The sequence below is a fragment of the Leuciscus leuciscus genome (genome assembly GCF_965113295.1).
Source record: "Leuciscus leuciscus genome assembly, chromosome: 4".
Classification (NCBI taxonomy): Eukaryota; Metazoa; Chordata; class Actinopteri; order Cypriniformes; family Leuciscidae; genus Leuciscus; species Leuciscus leuciscus.
In genome coordinates, this window is record NC_138728.1 from 16,956,406 (window position 1) to 16,983,705 (window position 27,300).

Here is a 27,300-nt window from a genome sequence, read left to right on the forward strand (position 1 = left end):
TACCAATAATATTTATATTTTATTTTATTTCAGCTTTATTTTAATTAAAATAAAATGTTTTAGTTTTAGTTAATGATAATAAACCTGATGGGACATGGGCTGTCAAGTAAAAAAAAAAATTGACAAAATGCACTAATGTACCTTGAAAGTGGTCCATACAACTTTGTTTGACAAACAGGCAGAGAGCTGTGAGACGAGTTCATGCCACATCAATATTTTTATAATATAACATTTTTGAAAGCATCAGCCAGAGCACTTTCAATCAATACTCATTTCATGTGAAAGGACTAAACAAATGAATGAATCTATCTGATCATGCTGCATTTGTTCTCAGTAATGCTGAGGCAAGCAGTTGGCACAGACACAAGCCAGTCTGACACGTTTATGTCGTATGAGGTTTTCAATAGCCCGTCCAGTTTTATTTAAAGCATGTTGCTTGGCATGTATTTAGAGTGATGTTTCAGCTCCTCCCGTTTATCTCTGAAATGTGCCTCGTTCACGGTCGCTCTCTCTGCAGATTTCCCTCTATAAACCGGGAACAGGGAATAAATCACTCTCGGGAAAGCAGTGAAATCAATTTATTGCTTGCGGAATAAAGCTCATCTTTTGTTTTTGCGAGTGCAGGGAGGACAGGTACGAAAGCTCGACTAGTAATTACACGTTTATTATGTTTTAATCATGCGTCTGTCTGGGGTTTCATTGCTGTCGGTTGATCCCTGATGGACACATGCCAGGTTGTGTGTATATGTGATTGTGTTCGTAAAGCTAGAGTGCAGACTTATCACGGTCTTTACCACTCCAGCACATCTGCAGTGCATGCTGTGTCGATTTTGAAACTAATTCAAGGGAAATTAGCATTTTTATAATACTTGATTTTCATTATTGTTATTATTTTTGATTACCCACTTAAAAGAAGTACAGAATAATACAAAGCTTTTTAATTGGCCTATGCGATGCCTGATGTATTATAGGATGCCCTCAGTTGGCTTTTTTTTTACTGCCACTGACCTCTGATCTGTTATGAGACAGTACAGGGGCATTTCTGTGCTGTGATCATATCTCCCAAAGGAAATCAGTGGAAGTCCACCATATACATTTACATCTTTACATAAAATTAAAGTGGCGACACAGGGGCTAAGCCAATGAATCATATTTTATTGAATATACGCTAGCTCACTGACTGTCAGTGAATGCTCAGTGAATAACAAATGTCCGGAAAAGAGCAGAGGAAAAGAGTTCAGCTCTTCAATAATCAGTTACTCTAGATAGCACACTGACTTCACAATAATAACTAGTATAGAAGTGCTACTAATATTCTGTGCTCATTGCACCCCATTCATGAAACTCAATCAGAACAAATTTGGGAATGATTTACACAGAAATTCATACTGTTTTTATTTCATGAGTCATCAGAAAGACTTTTTAGTAATTTTTTATCCATCCATCCATCCATCCATCCATCCATCCATCCATCCATCCATCCATCCATCCATCCATCCATCCATCCATCCATCCATCCATCCATCCATCCATCCATCCATCCATCCATCCATCCATCCATCCATCCATCCATCCATCCATCCATCCATCCATCCATCCATCCATCCATCCATCCATCCATCCATCCATCCATCCATCCATCCATCCATCCATCCATCCATCCATCCATCCATCCATCCATCCATCCATCCATCCATCCATCCATCCATCCATCCATCCATCCATCCATCCATCCATCCATCCATCCATCCATCCATCCATCCAGATGAATAATGGTATTGAATCAAACCTGCACCTGCCTGACCTATTTGAATTAGCACATTGTTATTCAGATGGCAAATGTGATTTCTTTCCACCCTATTGGTCTAATAACAGGCTTCTGTTCTCAAGTGTAGCGGATGTATATTAGAGACAGGGAGATAGTACACATATTCCTGCTTCATTTGCTTTATATTTTCGCCGCTTTTTCTAATCACTGGGACATACAATCTTATGGTCTAAATTCTGTAATTATTGTGCTTGGCTTCTCATTTAATGCTTCCAGCAACAGATAGGAAGCCAACTTATCCATTACAAGGCCACATACAGTATATTTTAGATATATCATATACATGAACCCAACATGGAAATGCTTTTTCTGAATTTGACAGTGAGCTGTGAACTGCGCATATAATATGTTTTGCTCTCGTAATAATTGCAATTGTTCTTCACCTCAAAACAACAACAATTTACCTGTCAAGCAGAGTGGAGTATTTCCATTATCATGAGTGCTTTGATCTATTCATTTTGACAGCTTGGTTGTGGGTTTTTATCTCGGATATCACATATGTATTTGAAAAATGACTTACTGCCCTTACTGACAGAGGTATTCAAGTAAATGCTGTAAAATCCACAGCCAAATCAAGAATAATTGTCAGAAACCATGGATATATGCAGAGTAAAGTGTGTCAGTCCTTTGCAGGAATGTTTCTTTTTGTGGTATTCAGTGGAACATAAGGGAAATTAAGAGTAATGAATAATGCAGGAGATGGTAGCACTCAGTTGTGCCTTCGAATGATGCTGTGTGTTTAGTGTCTTGTAAGGCAGATGCACCATGTAGATTTATGTGCATTTGTTGATTCAATCAAGCTATTGTTTTGCAAATCCTGAGAGACCCTGGTCCTATTTTTTTTTCTAAGAATTGTTCTCTGACAAATAACAATAGCATAATAATACTATCCCACTATGGATTCCTCATGATTGTTCTTTCTATCTGTGTTCAGGGCAGTCAGAGCTGACAAAAATGACTTCTTATTTTCCTTTTTGTATTCAAGTTTTGACAAAAACGACTGCTGCATGTTACGCTTTTGAATAAAGGAAAACAAGTCGACTACAACTGAAAAGCATTGGGGAAGTAAATCGGTTCAATTCTTATGAACTAGTTCAAAAATTTGATTCAGTCATGGCTAAAAATTTGATTTGATTAAGTGTGACTCTTGATGTAGTGGCAGGAAATCAATTTGAAGTAAAAACAAACAAACGCACGCACACACACAGACACACACACACACACACACACACACACACACACACACACACACACACACACACACACACACACACACACACACACAACCATACACATAAACACACATAAACACACGCACACAACTTGGCAAGATTCAGATGCAATAATTGTCTAGACCAAAAAAACGAAGAAAAAAAAAACACTTTTGGCCTTGGGAGGTTGGTTTTACACAAATAGCAAAGTCAGTGCATTCTGAGGTTAAAGAATTATTATAAATGAAACCCAAAACCTAGTATATCTCAATCCTAAAGATGAAAATTGGGAATCACGGGCCAAAGTGTCTATCCGTGTCATTTTACTTTATAGTGGTGTCCATGAACTTCTAACATCTTACAAGTCAAACACCCTTTGACGGGCCAATGTTTTGAAGTGTGCCAAAAGGGCAGACAAGGCCAACCATCGATCCTGTGGTAATTGCTCAGAGCTTGGTCTCTTCCCAGAATGCCTCTTACAACCTCAGCATGACTCAATCCTTCCTTTCTTTAGCTGTTTTCTGGAGAAGAAGGGTGAAAACAATCATGTGCCAAAGAACAAACGTGTGTTTATTCATATATGGAGAAGAACACTAGTAGCAAAACTCACTTTGATATGCAGATACACTGCCTCCCTACACTCGCTGCATGAAACAGCTCAAGGGATATTGACTTTCTAGTGAGTGTTAGCTATATCGGTGAAGAGACTTCACATTTGGAATGCTGGGATTGCAAAAGATGCTCTATAGAAGAGGGTGACATTATCATCATCCTTTTTGACATTTAAGTGCTACTCATTTTCTTATTAAGGTCAATGACATGACCCATTTTCAGTTCTTACACACAATGAGTTGAATAAATCTCTTTTATGATACATATGTTTTTTTTGTTTTTTTACATTTTTAAATACAAACCCAGCAACCAACACATGGAAATGCAGCAAAATAAAACAAAACAAACGTAAACAAAACTTTAAAAAGTAAAACAAATCAAAAACAAAACAAAACAAAACACAATAAAATGTAAAACAAAAAAATCTAAACACAAAACATAAAAGCAAAACAAAAACAAAAAGCAAAACAAAATTCAAAACAAAAAGCAACTCCCCAAAAACGTTTATGAATTTTTCATTCATGGTATTTGTAAAAATACTGTGCCATTTCTAATGGTATGAAATAATGTGGCAAATCTGTCTGTACTGTTTTACTTTTTTTTCTTCTTTTTTTTTTTTTTTTTACTGTTTACAACATTACTTGAACTGTTTATTTTACTGTATTGTCATTTGTTTTGTATCGATCACCTGAGTGCAGCTTTTCCCTTAGCTGTATGTATTTTGTATTTTTGGGAGTCACTATCATGTGTGTAGAACTGCTGGGTTGAAAACATTAAATAATGATAATGGTGACTTATATCAAGTATTGAAAACTACCAAGAGAACAAACCGTAGGCTATGTGTGACCCACTGAAAATTGATCTACACCACGCATCAGCAGGTCGTGATGCACTTAGTGCTGGTAGTGGGTCACATGAATGCTTTGTCGGGTTATTTCTGTTGACTAGTGTTTGGCCTTGCATTCAGCTCATAACTAACTAAAACATGCTGAGAAAGGATTATTGCAAGAGGTAAATCGGCATGCATGGGATTTCAACTTTTTGCAAAATATACAGATTGATAAAATGAATCATATTGCTTATGTGTCAATTGATTACTTTCTTCTTATCTGGATATCTGGAGTCTGATAATATGTGTTTGTTTTACAGATTTGAGGACCAAGGATGCAGCCCTGAGGTGGACTACCAGAACACACACACTGGGATCTACTGGCTGGAAATTACAAACTTCTGAATGGATGTTTTCACGTGCGGAGAGGATGCTGGTCTTTTCATCCTGCTGACGTGGTCTCTGTGAATTGGGGTGTATCTCCGTTCCTCTTCATTTTCCATCTCCAGTTCTTCCAGAAAGGCCCACCTCAGCCTGAGAGAAGATGTGACCCAGGCAAAGGAATAATCTGGCTGCCTGTAGCCCCCTCCCTTTCTTCCACACGTTTGGCTCGTAGCTCTTTTCTCTCTGTCTTTCTCTCTCTCGTTCGGTCTCTCTTGGAGATATTACCGCTCTCACCGGGGATGGATGTACCGCCTGAAACTAGCAAGCATGTAAAGAAGTCCACAAGTCAAAAGCTGGAGGATCAGAAAAAGGTAAGACGCGTGGTTCATTCCTACCACTTCCGCCGTCTTCCACTGGGCTGAAAGTTCATGACCATCAGCAGTGCAGAATGGATGAGATTCTCCACGCCAGTTTTCTTGCTGTGCTCAAAGCGGCTGTTGGTGTTTTTTGTATATCCTGTTGTTTATTTATAAGCAGATTTTTAGGTAGTTCTACGGGGGTGTAGGAATGACCTGAAAAGAGGAAGGAACACAATTATAACACAATTATGATCAGCTGTGCTCATGAATATTAATTATGTTCAGTAGGCCAAGAAGTCCTACCTAATTTGACTAAAATGGCAGATTTATGTACCTTAAAAAAACTGTTTAAAGTAAAAGTATTATTTTCCAGACAAGGAACAGTGTATACAAGTAGATATATAATAACTAGTTTTATTATATAACATAATATATTAATATATATTTATTATTTTTATTTGATATACTACTACTACTACTAATATTTTATTATATTTTATTTTTGTCATTCTTTTATTTAGAAAAAAAGCTGTAAAAATCTACATAAGTATGGGGAATTTCATATAAGATTATTAAATATTAATTATATTAAATATGAATAAATGATTACATATTTTGTCTTATTATTATATTGTAATTTCTCTCTCTCACACACACACACACACACACACACACACACACACACACACACACACACACACACACACACACACACACACACACACACACACACATATATACGTGGCTTTTTTATTTAGAAAAAGAATCAACATAAGCATGATGGAGAGATTTTATGTATTATTATTAATAATTTATTGATAAAATATTAATACATTATTCAATTTCATTTTACTCTATTATTATTTCTTTGATCATGTATTATTTTTCTTATTTTATTCATTAATTTCTGTGGGACTTTGCCATTTTTTTATTTAGAAAAAAGTTGACAATCAACTTAAGCATTGAAGAGGGGATGAAAGTTTGGTGGAAGGTACAATAAGAATTTTATATGTAATTTACTGGTGTTTGCACTGGTTAGCAGAACTGAAACACTTCATTGAGATTTGGAGAAGCACTGGGAACTTTGTTTAGTGCCTCGGGTCTGCTCTACATTCTACATCTAGGACACTGTCCTTCTGTCGCTCACACTGCAGGTGAGAGTGGAGCTCCTGCTCTAAAGTGTGATTAGTTTTTAACACTTCGCCTTTGGACATGAGAGAAGTGTGTGCGCTGTTTGAACTGGATGGAGTCCCGCTGACCTGATTCTGGCTAATGAGGTACCTATGATAAGCCATCTTCTGCCAGAGAGTCCCTAACCTGCAGAGGACACCCAGTAATCTATCAGGCCTGACACCTGCAGCTTCATTAGGAGCTGATGAAGTTAGGAACCAGACTTTATTGGGGTTTTATTTCTGTTTTAGACCCAACATCTATTGGGAGGTCCCATATTAGCTCTTTAATGATTCAAGCGGCAGAGCAGGGGCAAAGAAAGATGGATGCATATGTGTGTTGCAGGTGCAAGCTTCTGCTTACCTTTTGGAAAACTGTTTATTTATATCACAATTACAGTCAGTTTTATTCAACTTATTTCAAATGCAGTTTCAAAGACTTTAAAAGCAATTGTGGGAGTTCTTGGAATTGTTTATTGTGGCAGATTATGGAATTGGACAGCCCATTCTCATTAAGAAAACATCAATTAGATTTGACGTTGAGATTTACTGTACAGATTACATACATTTGTGTGATTTGTCATATACAGCACAAGAGCAAAATACTGTGCAAGTAGACAAATTGCAACATGCACAAGTTTGAAAAGAAATGAGCATGACTTAATAAAATGATAAGGGAAAAGAGTTGGTATGTGTAAATGTAACCAGTTACAGTTTCACGTTGAGACAAATTGCTAGTAACTAGAATAACTTACCTCTGCTAATGGAGCAGAGGTAAGTAAGGGGGGACAGTGACCGAGTTGGCTAGGCCCCCTCGTGCTGCCGACGCTGCTGGCCCGATTGGGCAAGTGACAGTTCCATCAACGGTCCCGAGCGTCCTTCACGCTGGCCCCGAGCCATCGGGGAGTCCTTATTATCATGCCCTTACAATATTAACCCGGTCACAACTGGTCTCAATAGACATAGAAAATTCCAAAAAAGCACAAGTATACAACAAAAGTGGCAAAACCACACTACACATACACTTGACAAGACACCGTAGAAATGAGCATAAATATACAACTTTATATACAAATGAAAAACAAATTTAATGTGAATACTGATCTAAGAAATCTTAACTGTGTGTGTGTGTGTGTGTGTGTGTGTGTGTATATATATACAGTATATATCTCGCATAACAATATGTTGATATAGTGACCGTTCCTCCTTCGTTTGTTTTAGTTGTGATTTAGACCCAGAGACCTTCTGGCTCTCACAAAACACTGACGTAAGTGGAAGAACAGAAGATACTGAAGAAGTTGCTTTTTTTCCTTCCATTTTCTCATTGAAGTGAATAAAAGCTTTGTGCGGACAGACGGCTTTGATCATCAGTTGCGGAGTACCCAATGTCCTCCTCATTCATCATAATCATACACTCTTACGCTAATGGAGAGAAGCAGGTAAAAAAAAAATCAATGTAAATATTAAGAGCTTGCTTGAATTAGACAGTTGGAGTATTGATGAAGAAGTGTCCTCTACAGCTTTCGACTGTTCATTTGAATTCTAGATTAAGATCGCCAGAGGTGTTTGCGCTCGAAACAGGGAAACACTGCATGCTAATGGACAATAAGTGCTGTTGAATATTCATGAGAGAGACTGACCATCAAGTGTGGTGCTAGAGGTTTAGCGACAGTTTCAAGAGATGTCCATGAGGAAAAAATAGGAGAATACAGGCATTTCGTTTTTGAAAGACTTGCGGGGTCATACCAGAGATGTTTGGCTGCAGAAACTTGAGTTCTTGAAGGTGGTTTCTCATCCAGACATGATTGTTGTCAGCCGACAGTACTTATGTATTTCGAAAGTACTTGAGAATATGGTTTTAGCATTGGATTGAGAAGGATTTGTAAGTACTTTGGGCTACACACAGTTATTAGCCTATCAGTTGAAAAAAATTATCTGGTCAAATGCTTAGATTTTAGTTACTTCAGTTACAAAATCTGTGCTGTTGTTTAGTGGATGTCATAGCAACATGTATATTTCTCCCAAAAATGAAAGTACTGTTATAATTTACCCTCAGGTTGTTCCAAACCCATGTGACTTTTTCTTTCATTGGATACAAGCTGAAACATTTTGAAGAATGTTGATGCTGCTCTTTTTCCATACATTGAATGTGAACACTGAGAGAGAACATCTACTTTTATGTACCGTGAAAAAAAGATTAATTAAAACATCATAGAACTTGCATTTGTGGAAAGTACAAGACTTGCAGGTTTCTCATTTGCTCGGCAAGTGCAAAATATTTTCATTATAAAAGCACAAGTGAATTGACCCAGTCAGTTATCTCAAGTATCAGTGGGGAAAGCATGTGCAGCTATAGTAACGCATGACATACGTCTCATGAATAATTTATGCGACACATTTTAACGCTAATGTCAGCATCAAAGAGATCCTTCTTACTGGCTTTCCTTACATCCTTACATGAGAAACCATCTCCAGTGAGCTGAGATAACTGCTTCTGACTGTGTCATCATTACTGGTTTTTCATGATGCTCCATCTTTTCATTGTGCATGAGTTATGTACTCTAGACTGTGTGATATCAGTAACATCTGGGCGATATATTAAATAGTTCTGGAGATTTAAAACTAAACAATGATTTATGTAATGATAACAATTAATATAAAGAAGTTTAAAGTTATATTACTCAGTTTTATCTGCTTTTGTTTGAGGTCTTGCACCATTTTGAACAATACAATGTCATGACTGATTCTGAATGCGCCCATGCATTAATTAACTAAAACACCCCATTGCTTTGCATATCTGCACAATCTGCTCATGTGCAGAACACTAACCACATTTGACCAGATGCATATTCCCCTTTTAAATTGGACCGAAGGGAAACCAAGTTCCTCATTTTCCTTCTGCCTCTAGCAACCTCCAGCAATACAGCCGGGCTGAATGGAGGAAACTGCTGCGTTTGGCAGATCTGCAGGGCTGTGTTCCCAGCAGAGTGCCCAACTGTACAGAATACAGCAAGCTTTATAATAAACGGCTGGATAAATGCACAATCACTTAAACACAGCATCGTGTCTCTTATAGGGGTTATTGTGTCTCCTGCTCCGATTATTAAAACCGTATGCGGTCCTGCCGCCTACTTTACTCTTATCAGCCCTTTCGGAGCACTAATTCTTGTGGCCCCTTTTGGGACGCGCCGACTACAATGAGCGATTTATATTACATTATGAATAGAGTCTGAGGGAGTGTGAGTATATGATATGGTTAATTGCTCCCATTTATCTTGTCTGGAGAAAGGTAGATTCTCTAGCATAGCCCACCTTCCAGCTGCCCGTTCCTGTGCATGCTGGGAAGATCTGATAGGTGGATATTTCTGCATATTGGAGCTTAGAGGCAGTGGTCCACATTCTGTCTCCGCTCACACCTGCTGCCCATTAGTTCAACTTGGCAGGGAGTTGCACGCAATTATCAAGGCCTCCCTGAGCTCTGCGACCAATCAGAAGGAGCTGTGGATTTGCTGACACTTGTCTGACAAATGCCTGCTGTGCGCCACCATTACCTAGCACTGTCATTGGCTGTGTTCAGAAGAGCATGTCACAATACTGCTCAAAGTTTTTGTAATATGCAGTATGTATATTGCGTGTTATGCGTATTTTCTCTATGCCTGGTATATTTGCCAAAATGTGCATGACTCACCAGAGCAGACAGCGAGGAATACAGTTACAATGATGCAATGTGCTTGACATGACCTTCCTTTTCCAGTATAATATATGAAGTCAAAGCAACATTGACTGCAATGTTGTGTCTTTTGTCTTTTTCTTGACTCGTTATTTATCATACTACCAACCACACTTTTTTTTTTTTTACTCAAAAAGTGGATTAAAAATGTAAAATGTTGATGATAACTGTATACCACTGGCTCTTTAAAAAGTCTACTAAAAGTCTAGGATTCATGATATATTAGTACCTTATTGGTTTCAGTCAATATTTGATATTTAATTGTTCATGCTTGTTTCCCCTAGACCTCCATATGAATAGGCTATATATATATATATATATATAATTTTTTTTTTTTTTTTTTTTTTTTTATATGGAGATTTTTGGGAAACAAGCATGAACAATATATAAACACTATGGGCCCTATCTTGCATTCAGCGCAATTGACTTTGTACACCGACGCATGTATAATTCCTATTTTGCACCCGCACACAGCGGACTTTTCCCTCCACAGACGCACGTCGGTAAACTAGGAAATGCATTTGCGCTCCCGGGGGCGGTTCAGCGAAAAGAGGAGGCATGTTCCGGCGCAAACGTTCCCTGGTGCTATTTTGCAGGTTTAGAAAACAATTCATGCGCATGTTATTCATATGCTATTTTAAGGGCGCATGCTTGGCCATAATCAATGTAGCGTGTGCAAAACGCGCATGTACTTTGCTTATCTCATCTACACACAGACGCAGCAGTTCTCATTTTTAGAAAACCATACATTATTACAAGGAAAAATATTAACACACGAGGGAAATCATTGTTGTGTCCATGAAGATGTGAAAAAATAGGCATAAATCTAGCTTACACATTTACCCAAATTTGTATACGCCTGTTTAACCGAAGCTAATTTGGGTGTGTTTCTCCCATCCCCATACAATGGCTGTTTTACAGCCCTGACGAGAACGTCGGTCTCCTCGGCTGTGAACCGCTCCTGGCGTGCGCCTGGCAAATCCGCCGTTATAATAGCAATCCACCATGGAACAAGCGCGCCTGCTCTTAAAGGGAATGTGAGATGTTGCTCTGATTGGTTTATTTCACGTTATGCCCAAACCACACCTATGAATAATGAAGCTACTTCAGACCAACCCATTTTAGATTTGCGTCGGGCGCAAGAGTCATTTATCCCGCCGGTATACTAGCAACAGCACCCAAGACCCGCCCACAAAGTTACTTGCGTTTCGCGCTTGATTCTTGCATTTAAGATCGTTAAAATAGGGCCCTATATTTTATACAACTGTGGCCATTTTACAATATTACAGTTTTTTCTGTACTTTTGATCAAATAAACGCAGGATTGATGAGCCTAAGAGCATAATGATTTTAAATCATCCTGTGACCCCCTAGTCTGTCTAGTACCCCTGTTTAAGAACCAATGCCCTATATATTTTTTCAAATTATACTTATGTACAATTGTGGGCAGTATACCATGTATTGTGCACTGCAGTAAGCAGTATGCTAGCATTCCATTTCACTGCAGAGGTCTTGTCACAGGACGTAAGTATAATCATTGTCTATGAGACCATTGCTGTGATGCTGCTGTACCTGCGTCGTTGGCAAATGTATGCTCTTAGCATTAATAAACTGGGTCTTTAGTAGATGTCGAATGAATAATTGAAGAGTCTAGTTTTAGTGTTTCACAGTCATAAAAATACATTGCTTCTCGTAACATTGCTGTAACCACTCTTGAAACAGGATATTGTTTTCCTTTGTAACAACTTTAAAAACTATTTCACCAGCCCTATTACACAGCTTGTCGCTTTTAATTTGCTTCTAGTCTTTTTAACAAGCCTGTTTTTTTTCTTTAAAGGTTAGCATGTAACACTGAATCTTTCCTTTTTATTCAGTTTTATTCAGCTGTAAACCCGTTTCCTGCTTCACTGCATGACAAACGTGTTTTATCTTGGGTTAAATAGTGATTTGGTGCTGTGTAACGTGAAGGACCTGCAGTCAGAGGCAGGTGTGTGATGGGTTTTGGGGTGTTTAATCTTCTTATCGTGAGCTGGCACACGGTCTAAAGGGCGGCGCAGAAGCAATGAACCCACTTGACCTCGGGCAACTGCTGCTGGCAAGAGCAACACTCCCCTATGTTGTGGCGCTAGCATGCTAATTCAAAAGAAGCCCCCTTTGCCACATTCCCCCCTGTGATGCAAGTCTGTTGCTGGTCTGGGTCTGAGCCGCTGGGGATTAGCTGGTCACACAAGTGCCATTGGCACCATCCCGAAGGGTCGGACTGTCTTGGTGTCACAATATGACTGAATCACCATAAAAATGTAACCCGCAGCTTACAGGAAACTGTGAAAATGTGAGAGGAGAAAGAAAACATTGGCCATTTTTCAACAAGAAAGAATCTGTCACTCAGAGTTGACTTTCAAAAGAAACATCACTGTTGCACACACGTCAGTTTGCTGTTGTCAACATTTGTCACTCTGTCTCACTCTCTGTCTGTTTCTCTCTCCTTCACATTTCTTAACCTTGGCAGTTGTTTGAGTGTTGAAAAGAAATAAGGTGTCAGTTTCTTTTTAGGACATCCGTTGGCACATTTGATGTTTGTCTTAAGTTATTATTTTACAGTTTTAAGGTGTATGACTATTTATATCTATATATTATATTTTTAATTATTTTGTTTGTGTTTAACAATAGTTAGACGTCCTAGAAATAATGTGGGGTCCCTTGATCATTTGACTCTAATTTATCTAATTTAATAGGATAACATTTATCGCTATACTTATGCGAGTCAAAATATTGTGCATCACTAATCAGAAGTAGCTGTTACCAAGAAATCAGACTTTGTGATTTTCTAGACACTAGACTATCATAAAGACTTTGGGGTGGGCTCTTTTGACTTGGGTCACACTTAGCATCATCCCACAACACCCTAGCATTCTAGTTCCTGTTGCACTCACATTTTCTTCATAAAATGTAAAAGTTTAGTTCTTTGTTTATTTATTTATTTCCTAAGCATTAATCCAGACCCAAGAAATGTCCTGACATGAACCTAGTCTTATTTGCTTTGACACAAAGCAAATTATAACACCATATTGTCACACATAGATCGGTTCTAGATTGAAATTCCGCCTGACTGGCTAATTGAGTTTCATATGTCACTGTTTTCTCCTCCCAGGGAGCTTTGTATTATGAAATACATCCCCCACTGCCCCATCTAACCAAATAATTCAAATAGCTTTCCTAAAGCTCCAGGAATCCTTGTCCTTTTTGCTTTACCCATGATGCCATTCTCTTTGGTTATTGGTTGCACTGTGGTGAGGAGATGAGATTGCTATCTCCTCCAGTTTGAATATCCCTCATTGATTGTGCCTATATTGAGATACAGCAACACTGCGCCTGTTAGAGGCCGGTCTTAAATCACAGGGAAGCATATGCGCTTACAGCGGGATTGGGAATTCAAATGGATCGCCAGAGCTGTATGGAAAGTACTGTATGTCAACCATAAACTTTCATAGCAGCCTTTCTCCAGCCATATCGACACTAACATGCTGATTTCCTGAAGTATAGGCATGTCAGAAAGGAAAACCGCAACCTAAGTCGGCAAAATGTGTCGTTGAAATAGAATACCATTACTTGACTAGTGAGGCGAAAGTGTAAGTGAGTTTCATTGTGGGCAGAGGAATATAAAAAAAAAGAACAATTTGTATCTAATGTTGCATCCAATATAAATGGTAATCATTTTGGGGGTTCAGACACGCACTCTCTCACGGTAATCAAAGTGCCGGAAAGCACACAGCTCTAAATCTAGTTTTAGGATGCCCTATCAGATATCAGAGCTGACAGTATTGGGGTAATCATAAGTCGGGCACTAATTCAACAAATCTTGTCATATTTCTTTTCCCACCTAATAGGAAAATTCATGGTTCAGTGACCCGTACAATGAGTTAAACTCTGAACACTGTGACTCACTGTATGCCACTTTATTAGAGCATATTATGCAGGTGTTGAGCACTCAAGAGGTGGTCGGTTTGATTTCAGACCTCAATACTCTCTTGGTTGATGATTCTTCATTTAGTTATGAACATTAAGTGCATGGAATTTGCATTCATATATACTTGATTAAGTCCTTCAATGTATTGCAATTGAACTCCGAGGGGTAATTCACTGAAAGACTGAATTGTGTATTTATATTATATATAAAATATGACATATATAATTATTTTATACTATACAACCCATTGTGTTGGTTTATTTATTATATGTTTTAAGTGTATAGAAAAAGATTGTATTGGGTAACTAGATATTCCACTCATATTCTAGATATTCAGCTCTTTTCCAGTTCACCCGTAACTCATTTTTATTCCTTCCGGGAGGAATGGATGGTCTAGTTAGTTATTAATATATTTGCTCTGACAACTCTGAGTCCCACACTGCATTGCAATGTAAACAAACATTCTTGCGCACATAGCGCTAATCACTTACTAACTGAGAATAGTAGTCATTATTAAAATGTCATTAAAGGGATAGTTCACCCAAAAATGAAATTATCCCATGATTTACTCACCCTGAAGCCATCCTAGGTATATATGACATTCTTCTTTCAGACGAATACAATTGGAGTTATATAAAAAAATGTCCTGGCTCTTCCAATCTTTATAATGAGAGTGAATGGCTGTTTGACTTTGAAAGTCCATTAAAGCGCATCTATTCATGATTAAAGTGCTCGACACGGATCTGCAGGGGTTAATAAAGGTTTTCTGAAGTGAAGCGATGTGTTCGTGTAGACGGCAGATGGCCATACGCATCGATTTACGCCAAAAGAGTAACACTTGGACGCACAACGTAATGACGGCTATTGACGCCTCTAGCCGTTCAAACAACCGCGTTCGTCATTACGTTGTGCGTTTTGACAGTATAAACATTTATAATGTTACAAAATAATGTTTTCAAATAAATGTTTTGAACTTTCTATTAATCAAAGAATCCTGAAAAAACAGCATCATGGTTTCCACAAAAATATTAATAAACTGTTTTCAACATTAATAATAATAGTAAGAAATGTATCTTGAGCAGCAAATTAACATATTAGAATGATTTCTGAAGGACCATGTGACACTGAAGAAGAACAATAATACAATATTTTTAAATAATGGATTTTCTCAGCAAACAGATCTCAAGTTTATAGTGTCTCAAGTAGAGTGTTTTTTTAAACTTTGAGAATAATTGCAAGTCTAGAATGTAGAAACACGGTTGCATGATTTGATATCTTCCCATCTGTTGCAGTCAGAATCCCTGGTCACGGGGGATTGTGCCTTGAGGATTGGTGTGTTTGTGCATAACCACAATTACACCTGTCACAGGTGACTCATGAGTTGTGGGGGCACTTTGCACCATGGGATATAGCGCAAGATAAGCTGGAGGGAAATTTGTGTGTGTCCTTATGGCACTATCTGACAGGAGTGACACTGACATTCTAGACTTGACATTCAGATCCATCGCGCCTGCCAAAATTGTTCACTCTTGCACATTTTAAACTTGCAAAATACACCAAGACTGATGTATTGTACCATTTAAAGCACTTTACCATCATCAGATGACACTAATATTATAGCAAAACCTTTAGTACAAGCAATACATTCAAATACACACCGTTTCGAAAGACACAAAACAATCTTTCAACTTCAGTGCCATACAGTGACTTTAAACTACAGTATGTAGCCCCCCCATCCCCATCCCCATCCCCACCCAAGAAAAAAAAAACAGACACCTTAATTCACCTCTGTTTAAAGGATGTCAGTTAGAAATGTAAACTTGGCGTCACTCTGAGTATCATTCCATTTCCATCAGGGTCTTCAGATACATTTAGCGGCGTCACATCAATAGTTATTAACCGCATAGCTGTGCTGCCACAGATGAGCATCCATTACTCTCATCGGCCCTTTTGACAGACACGGAATCAGGGTTTTTCACTCCTGTCCATAACCGTCCTACTTTACAATGGAATAAGCGCCAGGGCTGCAGGATCACAACAGAACCGTAACGGCTGATTTAGGGGCAAATCGTCTTTACTTGCAGTGAATGTCACTGTAACCGTCCGTCTCATACGCAGAGCACAAAGCTGTCAAGGTTTTATTCTTGACACACTCTCTATCTCTCTCTTCACTACTGGCGTCAGAGGAAAGATGCTTGTACTTGCACTACTTGTGTGGTGGTCATACGTGTTGAGGCTGACAGACTGTCAGGTGAAGAGTCATGTGTGTCTGGTTTGCCCTTCCAGTTGTAAAATAACACCCTCTCAACTGTCTCTTCACATAAATGAGCAATATGAGAAATAGTTTAATCAAAAATTAAAAATTGTCACAATCTACTCATCCTAATATAATTTAGGCCTAAGCCATATATCAAGACAATATTTGCAGTCAATAATGTAATATGGACTAGTTTTATTATACTTTATTGAGATGTAAGAACACAATATATTGGGATCCATATCGGCCAATATTAGTAATTTTAATTGATCTGTATCGGATATTTAATTGTGGCAATTTTTTTTGCCTTCAATTTTAGATTAAATTGAATGTCATCTAGCACTAACTTTAGATTAAAGATTCAAGTCAAGTCAAGTCATCTTCATTTATATAGCGCTTTTAACAATGTAGATTGTTCCAAAGCGGCTTTACATTGATAATAGGAAATTAAAGTAACAGAGATTGTTTTGGCTTTATAGCAGCCCTAGAATAAAGTTATTGTCCAGGTAAATTTGGTTTTGATTGATTCACTTCTATCGCAACGATCATTAGTTATTAACTTAGGCGCCACTTACACTACACCGTTTTAACAGAAAACTCTGAAGTTCTCTCTACGCCTTAATGTATAATACAGAATTTGTATCGCTTCCGCGTAGCCAGAATTATCCCGACAACGTAATTATCTTTATCTGTAGAGAGGTAAAGGGAGGGGAGGGAGGCCTTCACAGGGGAGAGACTAGTTGACACTTCAGGACTGCATTGTCGTCGCGTCCAGGCGCAGGTCCTTCATCAGATCTGGATACAGCCTGGATCCGGCGGACTGCGGTAAACCTCGGGATAAACAGAGAGACTAATATTAGCGTAGATGCCATTCTTTTTCTGATGTAACGAGTACATCAGGATTTATGGGAAGTGTTCCCGGTTTCGGCTAACACAGTCTCACCCCAAAACGTCACATACTGACGGGTCTTGACCATACGGCAACATACGACGAAAAGGGTACCCCTTTAACGTCCATGTGTGACGATTCGGGTTATGGGTAGGTTTAAAGGTATGCGTTAGGGTACCGCTAGGAGGCGCTGCTGGTGCGCTTATGTCATCGTCTCATATGGACGTTATAGGGGTACCCTTTTCGTCGTATGTTGACGTATGGTCAAGACCCGTCAGTATATGACGTTTTGGGGTGAGACCGGGCTGTTTCGGCTGATCTAAACTATGCAGCCTAACATTGAATTATAGAAGTCTATAATGTGTTATGTGTATCAAGTGCACTTAAAGCACAAATGGAGGTTCCACTTCTATTATAGGGACTTTCTTATCTCAACTATCCAACTTTCTCATCAACTAATCTAATAATTTATAGGGTTCTTTTTGGATTGTTTTGGAGCCTTTGTCTAAAGACAATTTTCTACCCCTATGGGGTACCCCTGACTTGAGAAAAGTACTCTTCTTCTTGTTAAGACATTATAAACTGGTGAAATGTTTTGTTTTGTTTTGTTTTGTTTTCCATAGTTCAAGATGTTTTGCACTCTAAGGCTGGTATGAGTAAGTAAATACTGTAATGTTGACCTCTTGTGGGATGTTTTTGCTGTGCGTGGGCAGCTTACCAGTGAACTGATCAGGGTTTCTGAAGAGATCAAACCAGTCCCTTTAAACTTACATCTCATCTTATATGGAGGTGTTTGCTAAATGTGTCTGAACTTAGTCATAAATATATCTTGAAGCCAAGCTGTTTCATAACTTTTATATTATACTAGGCTTGCTTGGTTGGCTTTCATAAAGGAAAAATAAAAGGTCATCATGACATGTCAGTGACATTTGAAACCATTAGTGAGAGAAACACAGTGGAACGGAGATATAGAGATCATCTTAATAAGGCAGCCTGGGTTTTGGGAGAGTAGCTGAGTTGTGGAAAACAAATGGCCCTGCGAATAAGACAGTGTTTCTCTTAGCCTGTGGTCACTGCACATTTTGGGTTTGCGGGAAGATCCTTCTAGGTCAACACTAACAACTTCTGGGTAAAGCCACATAATATCCATTTCCCCCATAATATCTCCAAATGGTTTTCAAGCTCTGAAGCAAACAAGTTTTAGTGTCTATGACGTTGACTTGTCATCCATGAGCTCATGAGTTACATAAGGCTGGCTGATCCCAGCTGACCAATATCATTTTTCAATTAAAACTGGATTTAAGTTGTCAAACATCAAATTATAGAAGGTTTGAATGATGAGAAAGTAGCTCCTGTGCACTCAAGAACTAGATCCTGGCACATCAGGAATTGGGTAAACTAACTGATTCCAGTAGAGTTTATTTTTATTTTTTTTAGCATGTTGCGAAGCTAAGCTACTGATGTGATGATCTAATTAGCGCAAAACATATAAGTATGTTGTACACACAAATAATGGGTGAAATATTTTGAATGCCCTAGAAAGGTAACAACTCTCCTCGCATTTACGGTTGATTCCAATAGAGTTTATTAGCATGTTGCTAAGCTCATAATATACAGATGAAATAAACAGTGCTTTATTTTTTTCAGCTACAGTAGCCTAGGTATATTTAACAGTAGCTGTCAAGTAAGAAATTGAATGAGCTATAAAAAATAAAACACTGCATAAACTTCACTGTATAAATTGTAGCCTACATTGATTCTTATTAAAGCTACTGTATTAAAGTTCTTCAATCAAGAGCAGTGAGTGATTTTCTTTTTGTCTTTTGTTGTTTTATTAACAGTAAAGGGATAGTTTCCCCCAAAATGAAAATGGTTTAAACCTGAATGAGTTTGTTTATTCCGTTGAAAATAAAATTTATTTTGAAGAATGGGGGGTTACCAAACAGTTGATGTTTCCCAATGACTTCCATAGTATGTTTTTTTTCTTACTATGGAAGTCAGCAACTGTTTGGTTACTAACTTTCTTCAAAATATCTTCTTTTGTGTTCAGCACAAGAGAGAAATGAATACAGGTTTGGAACAACATTAGAGTAAGTAAATAATGACAGAATTTAAATTTTTGGGTGAAAAATCCCTTTAAGGACAAGCGGCAGCATGTTTACTAATTGGCTATTGTCACTTTAAGACCTGCACACATCTAATATACAGACATACATTAAAATACTTGAATGTATCTATAAAAATAGTCCTACTAAATCAAACTTGGGGCTATTTTAAATGTATTAATGAATGCCTAACACATTGGTACTTGAAGGCAGCATTACTGCTATGCATTCTGTGATTGCTTAAAAGCATATATGATTCGCTGTATTTTGTCTTTGATTCCTTACAATGCTGCCTAGGTACTGTAGGCAACCTGCTATGATTGCAACAGAGCTATTGTATGACTAAAATTGTGATACCACATACAACATACCTGAAGGACAACCTCATTCAACACAGTATAGATTTCAGGGCACAGATATGCCAGTCAACGCTCTCTTGCCACCTTTGTTGTGCTGTGCACAGATACTGAGATGAGATGGCTGCTTTGCTGGTTTATTTACTGATTGCTGCTCACTCTTGCTACCACAATGGCTGATAGATTTGATAAAGACTGTTTACAAAGCAGAAAAGGACGGAGTTGGTAGCCACATATCATGTCTACATGCTCTTAGTGTTTGATTTAGTGGTGTACTCCAAACAAGGACAAGTTCTTCCAGTCAACTGAATCTTAATATACTATCGGCACAACAACAACTAAGTAGCAGAGCATCAAAATAATGGTTAGCTGTATAAGAACATTCTCTAGACATCCAAATAGTGCCATATTACTGTTATCCTACTGATTAGTCCTTTTTTAATATAATTTTTACTCTGTAGTAGCTGATGCTCATTAATGTTGTCATCCACAGTACAGACTTCATTACCACAGCACCTCATGCCCGGCTTAATCTCTTTTTTGACATTTTCATTCGCCACATGCAAAAGGTCAAATGGTTTGTTTAGATTTATTTATAGTGTGAGCTGCTTCTGTTGAGCCATTACATCACCTAAAACAACTAGTGAATTACTAAATCAACAGAGGGTAATTATTGCAGGTCCCTGCTGAAAAGAACAGCATCACTGACCTGCTACTGTAGGTCACAATTCATTGTCAGTAATAGTTGGTGCAGTCCTGTAAAACAGCTGCAGTTTAGGACTTGAGGTTGTGTGTCAGATGATTGTCACCTATATTTAGATGCATTTTGCTATGTAAAGGCCCGTTCACACCAAGGACTATAACTATAACGATACAGAGATGTCTTTAAGAATCATTCTAATTTGTAAAGAAAAGCAGAGTCCATACCACAACTATAATGATAACAGCACAGAGGAACAATATTGTTGGAATGATATCATTTCCAGTTGATAACAGCCAATCAGGATCCATCAGCCAACCAGAGCTCAAGCACTTAAAGCTAATATAGGTAAAGTTATTGTTATATTTATAGTTATCGTTCTTGGTGTGAACAGGCCTTAACACAAACTATGCCAGAATCAAACCAGCTTAAACCAGTTGGGTGTTTTCAGAAGGGTTTGATTGGAAAAGTTGCCCACATCCCCCATCACTGCTCTGCCCTCCTCCTCTTGCTATTCAAATAGCATTATGCTTCTATTAAGTTAGAAGTAAACCTCAGGCACTTCAGCATCTGGCTGTACCGTTGTAATTGCCCTCTAGCAAGAGATTTGCACTCTGACGGAGCCTGAGTCTGTGCTGCGGATGTCATCAGAGACAAGAAGAGTGTAATAATGGAGTGAATCCCACAGCACTGGAGAAATCAACCTCAGTATTGTCTTAATCAGCAGATCTAAACATTTATTTCAGTGATGGCAAAGCTGAACATTGAGCATTAAGTAATCCAGTCTTCAGTGTCTCCTGATCCTTCAGAAATCATTCTAATATGCTGATTTGGTGCTCAAAAATTATTTCTTATTAATCTTATAATGCTATATAGTTTTTCTGCTTAATATATTTGTGGAACCCGTGATGCATTTTTTTCAGGGTTCTTTGATGAATAGAAAGTTCAAAAGATCAACATTTATTGTTGTTACATTATAAAAGTTTTTTTTCTGTCACCATTGTTCAATTTAATGCATGCTTGCTGAATAAAAGTATTTATTTCTTCTAAAAAATCTCTATACTATATAAAATATGATACAGTTTTGTAAACTAAAAGTTTTAAATTAATACATTTTTTACATTTTATGTTTTTGTATAATTTTAATGTGTAAATCAATATTTTAATTTTTTGTATTTTTTTATGGGAGGAACTGCTTATATAGAGTCATAACACTATGGAAAGAAATCTGTGTTCCAAAGTTATTCCAGTCTGAATTTGGCCCGCAACAGTGCAGATACCAGAAAGTATCCAGGTCTTTCTCCGTTAGTCAGGTGCCATGGCACACTTTGGATTTTTCCATGGATGGAAAGCGTGCAACCTGGGGAGAAAAATATATCATCTTTTTCAAGTATAGCGAGAGGGGGAACATTTGAAGGACTGGCACGGATCCTAGAAAATCTTCCTAAGAATTTGCTTCAGGCAAGACATCATATAATCGCTGCAGGATTCTGGATGGAAGATGCGGTAATGACAATGCATCATGTCAAAGTAGTGTTTGTTTGTATCAAACAAGAATAAAGTACAGCCCCCCACTGTCATATGCTCTTTTTCCCCTCAGAAAGAAATCGATCGGGTAGGACATCTCTGAATAGGAGGAAATTGGCCTGATTGCTAGTTCCCAGTGTCTGTAGCCATGCATCATGGATACATGGACTCAAAATGAAGGGAAATATCAAACTCCCATTTAGACTGTTATTCAAATAAATGGCTTCTGTTTATTGATCTCTATACTCTACTTTTATTGTAGCAATTCATAAGAAACGCTCGATTCATGCGTCAACACATTAAAACCGTGATGAAGAAAAGATGAATCTGTTGATAAAAGCTTTTACTTAAATTGAATGTAGCCTTTCTATCACAGTGCTCACAATCTCCTCACATGGTTTTACCATCATGTGTCCAATGGATAAGTAACTGTTATACATCAATTCCTTTGCTAGATTAATTTGTTCTCTTCTCACAAATTATGTGGTTAGGAATGGAACTAGCTGTCCTTACAAAGTGGTACCATGTTACAGTAATGGTCAGATTGTAATACCATGTTATTTTGATATGTAGTATGTCCGTAGCGAACCGTGAATCTTGAACCTTGGCCCTCTCACCCCCTTCCCTCGTCGGGAAAAAAGTACTCAGCCTAGCTTACTGTGTCTTTTTCTGTAGTACTGCACAAGTTACCTTTGACATTACAAAGAATTGCATCATCACACAATCGGTGTGTCGTTTCAGTGGAATATGGTGACAACTGGCCACAAAGCCAATTTAATGTAAGCTGATGCATCATGACAGCACTCAGACCAAAGCACATTAGCTACACGTCTGCATGTTAATAATAAATCATATCATATCATATCATAAGCACAGCAGCCAATTAAATGTGTGTAACAGACCGTATTAAACTTATGATTTGGGAAAAAATTTACTATTATGCAGATACAGAAAATGTGCATGGTCGCTAAGTTTACATTTACAGACTAACTAATTCTGCAAAATAACTGTTTTCTTATCTGTTTTCTTAACATATAAAACAGTGGAAGTGGCGGCCAGAATAAAATCAGTCACATAACCTATTAGATTTTAATAACGTACCCAAACAGCAAACAGTTCCAGCAGTAAAGCTTTAGCTTCTTGATTGATGCTGTCATCCAAGGGTATCACTCATAATTGCTGGGGTTGAAATGCTTTAAAAAGCTTTGGCTTTCTGCACAAAATTAAGCTCTGGTGTAGGTTTTCCTTTGCGATTAAAGATCCCATTGTATGAACATTTTACTTTATGAGTTTTTTTTTACCTTAATATGAGTTTCCCTAGCCTGCCTATGGTCCCCCAGTGGCTAGACGTTTTGATGGGTGTAAACCAAGCCCTGGGTATTTTTGAGAAAATGAAAGCTCAGACAGGCGAATCTAGAAATCTTCCCCTTATGTTGTCATAAGGGGAACGGTTACCTCCCCTTTCTCTTCTTTGCCCCCAAAAAGAATTTGGCCCGCCCATGAGAAAATGAGCTGCGCGAGCGCGATATTGTTTTTTCCTCGAGAGACATCATCGCTTGCAACCGAGCGAAGCATGGCAGTTGCTCAGTGTTTGGATGTACAAATGAACACAAAAGTATTTTTTTAGTTCCTTCATCCGAGCCTCGGAAGAACCAGTGGGTTATGTGAATTTCTGATGTGTAATTGTTCAAGTTCAGACAGATAATCTTTCTCTCAGAGTCATTCAATACTGTTTATGCATCAGTAAATCAAGCCAGTGACTAAACGATCAACTTCACGTCATTTCTCTTAGTAGGATGAAAATAATCTTACTTAAACTGTGATTAATATATATACAGAAAGCGATCAAATAAAATCCCTTTCCAATCGCCCAAGCTGTCAATCACACAGCGCGAGTTTATCTGGACACTTGCCAAAACTCGTTATGAAATCAATGATGCTGTTACACTGCACAACGAAGCTCTTACTGTACTTACCTCATGTTTGTATTGGTGAAAGCTTTAATGAGAGTACAGAAACTGCGTTGCAATGATAAGATCTTCATTCACGCGATCAACATGCTGTTATCTGCTCAATGCTCATCACTGCAACCTTTTATGTGATGGGAATAGATCTAAATACTTAAAAAACTTCTCACTGTTCGTTAATCCCGATAGCTGTTATAGTAAAAACGTATAATAGCTGTAATAGTAAACGTTTTCGAGAGAGTTCCACATGTAATACGAGATATTTCATATGCAAGCATGTCGGCCAATCACAGCAGTGGGCGTTTACACTGAAGTCTCACAGCAGACTCGCCCCTTCAAACAGAGTGTTCAAATCAGAGGCTAAAATCAGGCTAGGAAATATGCCTTTTATTTCTTAATTATAACAACTTTTGATCTAAAAAAACATACTAACATTATAAGGGCACCCCAGGAAACATTCTAAAATAATAAAATAATCCATGCAAAGGGACCTTTAACTCCAGCTTTTCTTTAAAAGTTCATCTTGAAAACGAAGTGGATAATAAATTACCTCATTAATGTTGCTTGCGGTTTCCATAGCGAATAGCGTTAGCTATATTATCAGCGTTTTTTTCCCTCACAGCCCGCGGAACGTGTCACAAACTTAGTGATTACAACACCCTCCCGTTTAAAGGGACGATATGATTGGTCAATTTTACTAGATTATCTGAAATATTTAGTTGTTGAAATGTTGAGTTTACTTATTCATTAATTAATTAATTATTACCAAAAAATAAATATAGAATATATACAGCTCCTGTGATATTAAATGACTAATGTAATATTTTTCCACATATTACATAACCCTAGTTACCATATTCATCCTCATATGCAAGAACAGCCATTGTATTTGTGCAAGTCAAAAAAATAATAATGATGCCTTGGTATTTTTTAGTACTTTTTGTTAATGTGACAAAAATGTAATCCTTTGACAAGAATATCTTTGAGAGCATCATACAGTAATCATGTAACCTGTTTTCCTAAAACTTCGAAATCTTACAGCTAGTGCTGATACATATTATATAACTTTACTTGAGTTGGCTTACTCAGTACATGTTCTCACAGTCTTTTATTCATACTCATAGCGTCTCCAGCTGTCATCTCCCTCATTAGTTTGCTCTCTCCAGATGTATGCCGCGTTAGCATCTTGAAGACAGACAAGCCTAGTGGACTGAACCAGTGGGAAACAGTGAGCGTGTGTGAGTGGGAGAATGAATACAGACCCCAGTATCGTCTGAGCACACCTGCAACGTTCCTCATCAGAAACCAGCTGCGGCGGACTAATCCCCCCCCCCCCCCCCCCTTTAATCTCCCACAATTAGCAGACACTTCAATACACTGACATGCAGCGGCTGCCCTCACCAACCTCTCAACTCAAACACACATACATGACTCTGTTATGTTTTAATTAGGTCTGTTGGTTAAAAGCTGTAATCAAATGTATTGTTTGATAGCATTATTTACATGATTTTCTTTACATAAATTTATTATCACTTAATCTAATAGTCAATATGTGAATTGACGTAATTCATTTAAACTTGGTATATATATATGTATATGTTTCTGAAAACCTGAATACATTTATTATTTATTTACATGTAACACATAGTTTTGTCTTCAGATTATTTGCAATTTGAGCCTTTAGGTCTCTTATTGAGCTGTTTTTGAACAGAGGTGGTTCTTTATTGAAAGGTCATGCAGTCTACATGAAAATGAATTTAGTTAAATTTTTTTCATTTTATTAATCTTAGATAAACACACACTGTTGAGGACTCCTCCTGTTATTCAGAGTCATGAAGGAAAAGAAAGAGGCTCTGTGCTCAGATGACCAGATGTTTCTCCACTGCTGCCCTTCAAGTTCAAACTACTCAAACCAACAATAGTGTTGAAGTTCTTCTGTCAAATCTGCTGCAAATTCAGCTTTTTTTTGCATTGGGAAACTCCCCTCCTCTTAGGTCTATGAACTCAAGTAAGGCTTTATCTCAAATAAAAAAAAAAGTGTTTTACTCATTTTGACATTTTGACACACCTAAAGTTAGTTTAGTTAAGTTAGTTAAAGTTGTGCTGGATGTCTGAGGTCTTTAAAAAAAAGTTCCACCAACACCTATTCCCTGCTCATAACTGGAGCTCAAGCATGAAAGAAGTCTATTTTGGTGAAAGTTCAATTTTAGATTCTGTCGATAGGAGCCCGCGCGTCCATCCCTTACTTCACTGTTGCTGTGGCAACCTCTGCCCTGCTTTGTGAGCAGCAGCTATAAAGCAGTTATACTTTGTGGAGCGTGGAGGCTGGAGAAGACCTGTTGGGTGGAAAGTAAACTACAGGCATTCAGTAGATGATGAGAACTATTGACCACTCATGCATGAAGCCGTAAGCCGCCAGGGAAGTGTGGGAAGTTTCTTCAGAGAATATTGTAGGACACAACTTTTTTTGGTATACAGTGCAGTCTTTCATCTAATATTGTAAATGGTGTACGTACTAGTAAACAGTACACAATGGACAAGAGAAAACATCAGGGCCCGTATTCATAAAGAATCTTAATGCAAAGAGTAGCTCCTAGTGACAAAATTCTAAGAAAATTCTTAGAAATGTGGGCGTTTACTCTTAAAATTAAAGAAAAAATCCTAGTAAAGAAAAAAGTAATTCAGAAAGCATCTTAACCCTTAAAAGAGGTCTTAAGGTCAAAATTGTTAGGAGCACGGACGAGGACTTTTAAGAGGCTTAAGAGTTTCTTTAGCAGAGGAGAAAATGGCAGAAAGACGAAGAGGGAGAAGAAATGTGTTGAAGACAATGAATAACAGTGAGTTAATAGACGCTATAGATTAGATCGTGCAGGGATCATGTTTGTGACAGATCTTATTAGAGACACGCTAACATCTCCGAAACAGCACAGAAATGCCATAGCGCCAGAAATGAAAGTAATCACTACATTACGATATTTGGCAACTGGGAAAATTCCATGTTTGATACATTAAAACCAACATTCAAACCACCACTTAAATAGACATGCCAGCAATCAGTGTAATTGGAAAGAGTGGAACAATTTTGATCATTCTAAGCCAAACAAATACCTTATAGGAAATTAACAGCATGGTAAATAAAATAAAAAGGATTTATATACACATATATAATGTGTGTGTGTGTGTGTGTGTGAGAATGGTCAAATAGGAAAAATTACGCATGTAATTTCAAAGTGAAGGCTTAAGGGGGTAGAACACCGGACGCGCAGCTCGGCGGCGCGCAGCTCGGCGGCGCGCCGCGCAGCGCCACGTCTTTTAAATTCGAACACATTATTCTCTATGAGAGTACACACACTGGCGGCGCCTTTCGGCGTCTTTCGGCGCCATTTACATAGTTTTATATAAAATGTACAT

The 27,300-nt window shown here is 37.9% G+C and overlaps 2 protein-coding genes across 2 annotated transcripts in view; both read left to right on the forward strand.

The window, feature by feature from the left end:
• The window catches only part of nav3 (neuron navigator 3), a 315,297-nt gene that overhangs the window by 64,697 nt on the left and 223,300 nt on the right, over nucleotides 1–27,300 (forward strand). Inside the window, exon 2 of the mRNA XM_082168169.1 lies at nucleotides 4,801–5,235. Within this exon, the coding sequence (XP_082024295.1) occupies nucleotides 5,164–5,235 (72 nt within the window). The 5' untranslated portion in view covers nucleotides 4,801–5,163. The remainder of the gene's footprint in view (nucleotides 1–4,800; nucleotides 5,236–27,300) is intronic.
• Nucleotides 1–27,300, forward strand: part of LOC309496359 (uncharacterized protein) — a gene marked incomplete at its 3' end in the record, with an annotated part of 158,636 nt that overhangs the window by 29,991 nt on the left and 101,345 nt on the right. The gene's annotated exons all lie outside the window — the stretch shown is intronic.